General features: G+C 42.6%; 1 protein-coding gene across 1 annotated transcript; it reads right to left on the minus strand.

Moving 5' to 3' along the window:
• Positions 1-183: 183 nt before the first annotated feature.
• Positions 184-5,419, minus strand: LOC127532123 (uncharacterized). Its single transcript, XM_051943087.1, has 2 exons — positions 5,371-5,419; positions 184-3,445 (listed from the first exon to the last, which is right to left on the minus strand). The coding sequence occupies exon 2, from the start codon at positions 3,385-3,387 to the stop codon at positions 823-825; it is 2,565 nt and encodes an 854-aa protein (XP_051799047.1). The 5' UTR covers positions 3,388-3,445; positions 5,371-5,419; the 3' UTR covers positions 184-822.
• Positions 5,420-8,388: the final 2,969 nt, after the last annotated feature.

An 8,388-nucleotide genomic window follows, 5' to 3' on the forward strand; every position in this document is an offset into this window, starting at 1 on the left:
AAAAAAACAAAAAAACCCAGAAGCTTTCCCATTATTGATCTGTTTGCTTATTTCACTTTGTGTTTAATTATTGTGAATGAATCAAATAGTTTATTAATTTGATGTCTTTGCTGAAAGACGTTTCAGGAATACTGACATTTTGGAAAAAATATATACTATAGCATACTATAGAAATGCCCTGCTTTGAAGTTTGGTGATAATATGTGGTTAGAAACGGGCCCAGAAACAGCACCATTGTGCAAAGTTTGATTTGAATCAAAGTTTATTGATATTTACTCAGATAAACTAACAGTACAAAAGTCATTAAACCCCTCCAAAGCTTAAGCCAACTGAACAGTTTGAGCTACTCATTACCCAGAAAAATTAAAAGAGTTTTAGATTTATAAATTTTTCTATTAATTATTGAAATGTTTTGCAATACGGGCATACTATACAAAAATTCTAAATATTATTAAGGCATGCAGGATTAAGGACCACTCTGCTACACTGTAGATTGCATAGAGGGAGAAAATGAGAAACATTCAAGGTCATTTCATTTTCTAAGCATGTACTTGTACTTATTATTACATCTTTTGAACTAAATGCAGTAACGTAAGAAAAAAATACTGATTAGCTTCACTACTGATTACCATAAAGTTTAATCTCATTTAAACATGATCATAACAAATTATGTGTAAGAGGTAGAGGCTGTAAATTACACTCACAAAGCTCACAATATAATTTTTCGTGGATAGTGCTTGCTAATACAAATAGAACCTTCTCAAATCATCGGAGCAATTAGTCAGAACTCTATCCATATCTTTCTTCACCATCTTCTGGAGTTCACTTGTAATGGTAGATCTTGATGCAGTGATTCATGCTGTCTGACACCACGACGTGGCCATCAGGCAGAAGGGCCAGACCCCTCGGGCTACTCAGGTTGTCGGTCACGAGAGGCCAGCCAACGCCTTTGGATGGGTAGATAAGAACATGGTGCCGCTGCTTCCCCCAGTCTGCCACCAGAACGTCCCCATCGCTGTCGATACAGAGGCCCCAAGGGCAGGTCAGGACGGGCCCCAACCCGGAGCACACTCCCAGGATTCGGATTGTGTTCCAGCCAGGCTCCAGGACACGGATGCATGGGACTCGCCCAGTTTCATTGCCTCTTTCTGTTACTGCCATGAGTCCAGTGGTGAGACAAGCGGCCACCAAGTAGGGCCTGTGGTACCCCGTCACCACTGTGCGCTCTAACCTGACCCCAGTTTTCGGGTCCAGTTTTAGGGAAGTTAAGCTTCCACGTTTGATGTCAGCCACCAGGAACTCATCTTGACGGGTAACAGTGACCCCTCTGGGAGCATCCAGCTCTTCATTAGTGGAACCTATCAATGTGCCTCCAAATGTCTGCAGTAGACGTCCATGACGACTGAACACTAACACAGCTCGTTCAGCAGCACAGGTCAGGGCAATGAGGCCCTTTGAGTTCACCGCCACATCAAAGTAGTTGCAGATACGGGAAGACCTCTCTGATCCTGAAGGAGACACCTGCTGAACTACATTCTTTTGGAGATCTGTCACTTGAATTCGGGCGTTACCACAATCCACCACAAAGAGCTGCCCCCTTACAGTTGCATAGACGCCGCTTGGCAGGTTGAAATCAGTGCGGCCAGCTCCTTGTTTTCCAAACTGTTTAACCAGGTAAGCTGAATCAAGCGCAGTTGAACCACCCTCTTCCTCTAGTTCCTCCAAAGCTGACACAACTTTCTTGTCCTTGTTGTATTGTTCTGGTTCATTGACTTGATGTATTTTATCACCTTCGATGGCTGACATGGAAAGGGATCTGCTCACACGGTTTAAATTCAGTTCCTGTGTAACACGAGTCTGAGACCTTGACTGTCTTTCATCAGAGCTTATGGTGTTCCTGTCAGATTCTGTGCCGTTTCCTTGGCCTTGCTCAAAAGTTGAAGGTTCGGAAGCAAGACGCATTCTGTTGACCTTTCTGATTCTTTTGCGGTCAGTCTTGAGACTAGAGAGGTCAGCTGTGGACATTGAGCGGCAGTGCTCTTGCTTGACAGATCCATTTACAGGAGTATTGACAGTGTATGTATAGCAGGAGTCCTCACTGTCCACTGGGGATGGAGGGCTTCCACTGTCCATTGATGACTGGTTTGAGGTCTTTTTCTTGGAAAGGCTTTGTTTAGAAAGCGCATGATGTTTTGTGGAAAGATCTACAACACTGCGCCTGGGGAGTGAACCTTTACATCTTGTCTTTGGAGATGTTCCCACTTCACTGCTTCTGTCATCAAGTTCTTCAGGTGGGCAGGAAGGTTCTTCACATGAGACCAAGACAAGGGCCTTTTGCTTTCTTTTACCTTTTACTGAGCTGCGCCTCTTTGTTCCAGTTTGTCTGCTGTCAGAGTCATCACCTTCAGATTCTCCTTGACTGGAGACAGGTGGGATGGCAAGGAAAAGGTCTTGCCCCTGGGTTTCTGAACACACAGACTCTGCTTCCTCATCTTGGGAGGACTCCGATACACCACGACGTCTTGATATGGGAGACTTAGGTGAATTGAGCTCTTCCTCATTCTCTGTAGAGCTTGACAGACGTAGTTTCCGAACAACACGCATGTTCCCACTATTTGTTTTGTTGAGCTCTTCTGGACTGTGTCTTTTCCCGCCTTTGTTTGGTTGAGGTTCCTTTCTAATTTCAAGAGGGGTAATGTTTGAAAATGCTGTATCTCCTGAATGCAAGGCACACTTCTGTCCCTGGACACCACAGACACCAATGGGGTAGGTCATACCTTGCTCACGGACATCAACTTCCCCTAAGATAAAGCTCTTCGACTGTGGGCTTGGTAAGAAACTGACCCTTTTCATTGTTAAAGAGATTTCCCATGGTTGGGTCACCTCTGCCACCCCTCTTTGTAGCTGATTTTTGTTGGCTCCACCAGCGGTACTGCCCCATCTTTGTATCTGTTCCTTCAGTTGTCCAATTTTTCGAAGTTGCTGGTCAACAAGCGACTGCACAACTCTCGCTGCTGCAGCATTCTCCCTCTTCACTTGGCTGAGGTGTCGCTGGGCTTCTCTGTGGTCCTGCTCGACCTTTTCAAGAAGGCGACGCTCCTCTCGCTGAGCTTCAATCGCAGCATTGTCCAGTTCGCGGTTCACCTCCTCCACTTCGGCCTGCTGTCGCTCCCTGAGGATCTGCAACTCTTGTTCTCCTTGCTCCAGGTTGGAAAGAGCCTGAGTCACCCATGGAGGTGGTGAAGTAAGAGATGTGAAGATGGACTCTCTTGGGGTGAAGGACGGAGGAGGTGAGGAGGTCACATCTGTGTGTTTTGGTATGCTGTGTGTCAACAGGGCTGAGAACCCAGGGAGGGCTCTCCTTTCCGAATGAGACCTCATTAACATAGTCAGTGGTAGAGTCCTCTTGTCAAATGGGGTTTCACTTTTCACTCCTTTGTTCTGTCTGTAGAAACAAAGAGAGACGCAAAACAAAAATGTGATGCCATCGTAACCTTGTTAGCAGTGCATTATAAACACAGTCAAAGATTAGACATACACATCAGAGAACCATAGACTCAAACTTTTTAAAGGCATTGCAGATTTTAAGAGGTGCTTTTTAAAGACTATAACTGAAGAGCCTCATTTGAAAGCATGACTTGTACAAGACTGAGAAAATTTGTACAAAAAAGGCTTTATGTGATAAGGGTGTCTTGGCTCAGAATAGTCACCCTGTGCTGTTTTGTAAATTAACTCTGCCGTCCTCCAGGAAAGCGACCTGACCTACCTGTTGACTGAGGTGTATCACATAAACCCTTTGAGTACTTGTGTACGTCTCTGGTGCTGTTTTAAAACTGGGACACTGGTTCCCTTTCGTTGCGACACTATCTATCGAACACAATATTCAGTTTCTCACGAGACTCTCAAGTGCTCTCAGGTAACCAATGTTCTGTTTCCCTGAGGTCAGAACTGCATTCAAGCTTCAACTCTGCTGGCAGCCACTGATCACTACAACAATACATGTCCTCAATTGGATGCTAATGAGCTGTGTGGTTTAGCATATCTAATGCTAGTAATTACCAGAGTCGGTCTCTTTGCAGGCATTTTTGAAAAAAACATCTTGAATGGTTTATTTTTTCCATATGTGTAGCTATTTCTGACCTCAAATATCTGTTGAATGCTCATTCTACTCCAAGTTTAGGCAGATGAGTTCATTAGTTTTACCTTGCCAAGGCACTAGTGTCACTCATCACCAAATCTCAGCAGTCTCGAATAGTTGCTTCCGAATGCAGCACAGACTCCCATTGTCACTTTGGGTAGAAACAGCAGCGCTTATCTGCTCAGGGCATTGAAACCGAACTCTGTCTTTCATAAGCAACACAAGGTATGTGAGACGCTGCCAGAAGAGAGGTCAGCGCTTTCAGCAAGTGTACGCTTTTTATGACCAGGTGTAAATGGATCATATTCTGATTTGGCAATTGTGGGTAGGAGCGTGTATATGTTTACAGTGTAGGTGAGGGTAGAGAGGCTTTTACCCCCCAGAGCGAAAAAAAACAAGGCTTCTGCGAGGTTAAAAGGGGCAGGTGTCAGTTTACTTGTGCGTGTTCACAATAAGGTCCCCCTGGAAACACGGGAAATCTAAGTGTCAATGGATAAAATCTGTTTTCCATGTTTTAAAAAGATGTCAAAGATGCTATCTAGTGGAGACATTTGTTGTATGTCGTTTAGGACAGTCAGAATCTCACTTCGAAAGGAATTTAAAGGTGACACTATGAGCAAGCGATGATAGAAAACACAAACTGAAGGTCAGTCAAATCTACACGGGTTGATAGGTGTATATAAAGAGGATCAGTATGTTGGTCAGGATGAGGGGAAAAAAGGTTACGCATTGGCAGCAAATCCCTGTCAGTCTTCTGAAGTGAGGTCTGTGGGGCTTCTCATCTTACCCCACTTTAATGTTGAATGAGGGGCACTAGTTGCTAAGTTACCAGACGTCAGTGGCTGAGGTGCTGAGACTATAGAATAAATGATACCATTCATAATTGAGAAGATTATACAAGATGTTCAGGAGCATTCCAGCGTATCAAAGCTAAACAATGGAGCTATTCACCGCAAGTAACAGAGCATAAAGCCCAGCACAGGTACAAACCTCTTTGAAAAGTTCACTCAAATGCACTTAAATCAGTTTAAAAAAAGGAATCTGTCTGCTTTGCATGCCGCTAATTGTCCCATAGAAGATTTTATTGGTGTTTTTAAGTTTTCTCTGAAGTATATTTGTGCAGCAGGAGAGTTTGGATCACAGCATTCAGAAGTCAAATCTGAGATTATACAGGCACATAAGCAGAATAATCTATTCCTTTTTAAGTAGTAGCAAAGGGAAGTTCGTCCTACCTGAATTCCAGGTGTGTCCTACTTCCTCTGCTGCTCTCTGTGCTCTGTACTGCAGCCTCCAGTTCTTCTTCCCTCCTCCCGTCACCGTCACTCCCCCATCTCACCCCTCATCCCTCCCTCTTTCTGTCTTTGTGTTCTTCGCAGGTCACATTGTTGGATTACAGTACATAATGTGCATATTGGCTGAATATAGAGGCAGATTTTGCTTCACCAAAAAGTTATCGGTGTAAACATACTTTGGGATGTGATGTGTAGATGTTGTCGTCTCATGTTAAAAGCATCACATGTAAATCAGATTTGGGAGTGATATTTACTATGCTGCAATTCTCTCATAAAGTTGAAAAATTGACAATTGACGTTGGGTTTTTTTGTCTTGGAGTCAAGTACTGCACACATTTTGCTCCCTCTGTGGCAAATTGCAACCCCAAATAAATAAATAAATGTGAGAAATATTGCAAAAACTAAAGATTATAGCATTAAATATGTGAATAGGAGCTAAGAGTTCATACCCTGAGACTTAATTTGGGATATTGTCTCATTCTGATTTCCCTCACACTCTCTGGTCAGCAGACTGAGACAGAAACTGCATCCTCCAAACTAAAAGGCCACATTCAGAGGAGTAAAAGGATGCAGGAAGAGTCAGTTCTTAAACAACTGTAATGTGTGTGTGATCATTTTTGTTTTGTCCGTGCTGCTAGGGTTGCGATGATACATAGATTTTGTCTTAGTAGTAGCTGCTGATCTGATGCAGGCGAGGATGAAGATCTGAAAGCACCCTGAGACTGATTATTGTGGGACTTTGATTTTTCATCCAAAAATCTTCCTCCTCCTAGCTGAATACTTTCGATGTCCTTGACAAATTTAATTGTGTTTTTTGAGCTCTTCATGGTTCAGTTTTCTCTGCTGAAGGTTTCTGCTTCTCATGCCGTTTTAGTTCCGTATGATCTCACTGCTGTGTTTAATACGTGACCATTTTATTATTCTAAATCACCTGAAGTGTGAAGTTAGTACATAGGATACAGTGCTAAAATGGTTTAGTTCTTAACTGAATTACAGAACCATCTCAGTCAGAAGAGGTTAATGTTCAATAAAGGAGGCTTCCTACAGACCTCTTTACCAGGGTCTTCATTATTTTTTTCTGTAGGGTTAGATAAATGGATCAGAAATACAGTCTTGATATTATTAATGTGGTAAATGATTATTTTAGCTGGAAATTTTTAATGGAATACCTCCATAGGGGTGCAGAGGAACATTTCCAGCAACCATCACTAGCAACACATTGTGTTAGCTAATGGTGTTGGAAGGCTCATTGGTGATTTGAAAACCCTTGTGCAGTTATGTTAGCACATGAATAAAAGTGTGAAATTGTCTGTGTGACCCCAACACTAATTTACATATAGACATATAATAAACGCATATTGTCACCAAATTACTGCTTTCAGTATGCTGAATCAAATGTAATTTACCGATTACACCTGTAATGTAGACACGTTCTCCAAATTTACATTTCACAATTCAACCACTAGATGTCAGCAAATACAAAGCATCAGAGGGTGGGCAATCTGTACAGTTAATGTTTTAGATGAGATGTTTTAAATAAGAGAACATGACACATATTGCCATATACTGTCAAACAGATCTAATAATGCAACATAATTCAGTCTGTAGAGAAAAGCCTTTATGCAGGTCTGTCATATGCACTAAGACGAGCTAAGAGGCCAAGTTTATTTTGTTGATCTCTCCTTTATGTAGAGATCTGAATTCTGCAATAAAAGCAAAATCATGTCTCCAAGCGGTTTATCTTCTATGTAGATTTTTCAGTTTCATGCAGGATGTGAAGGTGCATTCATAAGTGTCGAGTCAACATTATATCGACATGTTTTAACGTCAAATAACAAGTGAGATGGCTTTTTAAATGTAAGTAATGTGACATCAGAGTACTGAAGTTAGTCATTTTCCCGTTGCATAACATTTTGCAGATGGCTAACTTGTCTGTGGGTGGTGTTATCTATCGCTGTAGTTGAGCAGAAGTCTGCTGCAGGTCTGCACAGGATACTCAGAACAGATTTTTAACAGCTTTGGTGCCAATTAAAGAATCACACTTATTTACTATGTTTGCCTGTGCTCCGGTTCCAACCGCAAACTCTGCGCAGGGTGGCAGATTTGGAGGAGAAAAAAACTCAATTCAAGCAGGATTTCTTTTTAAATCAGTGCAAATCTATGGATTTGGTTGCTGCTGTTGCTCCACTTTTGCTGCCCTTCATGTTCAGCATCTGCTGTTAGATTTTCAGCTGCACTATGGGACTTAGTTTGTCTAATTGCCAGCATTAAAACCAAACCATCTCTTTGGTAGCAATCATTTAATCAGAAAAAAAATGTTCAAGAGGCACAGTTTAAATCTATCCTGTTGCCATTTGTCCCCAGAAACCAAAGTGCATTTTGTTTCTGGCACTGTGAAAGAAATCATCTTGTCGTTTTCTCTCAGCAGAAGTTTATATGTTAAGAAAACCGGTTAGTCGAGTTTGTTTAATATCGGAGAAATGCGGGTTTGCTAAAGCAGCCTGAGAACATACTTTTCAGATGGCACAGGTCCACATAAAGGCCTGATAGCCCCGATTGGGTGTCTACTGTATAAGCCTTTGAGCAGTGTAACAGATTCCCTCTTCTTATAGGATCCAACATCTTCTCACCAATTATCTTCACACACACACACAAACACACACACACACACACACACACACACACACACACACACACACACACACACACACACACACACACACACACACACACACACACACACAGCGTTGCCCCCTGGTCACAGATGGGTCCTGAGCCATCAGTGTTACTGGATGTCACACGAGGTCCTACAGGCTGCCTGGCTGGTGTTGTGACTGATTATTTCTATCTTCCGCTCTGTCAGGAGAGACGGAAAATTATATGGGCCTAAGGTGGCGCTCCGTTATTGATACCACTGTTAAAACTCTCCAATCCAGCTGCTCGCCTCGCCTGCAACGT

This window comes from Acanthochromis polyacanthus, chromosome 22 (assembly GCF_021347895.1).
Source record: "Acanthochromis polyacanthus isolate Apoly-LR-REF ecotype Palm Island chromosome 22, KAUST_Apoly_ChrSc, whole genome shotgun sequence".
Lineage (NCBI taxonomy): Eukaryota > Metazoa > Chordata > Actinopteri > Pomacentridae > Acanthochromis > Acanthochromis polyacanthus.

Bases quoted from the DNA above. Each gene is read 5' to 3' on its own strand.
- LOC127532123 (XM_051943087.1), bottom strand. From the start codon at position 3,387: ATGTTAATGAGGTCTCATTCGGAAAGGAGAGCCCTCCCTGGGTTCTCA.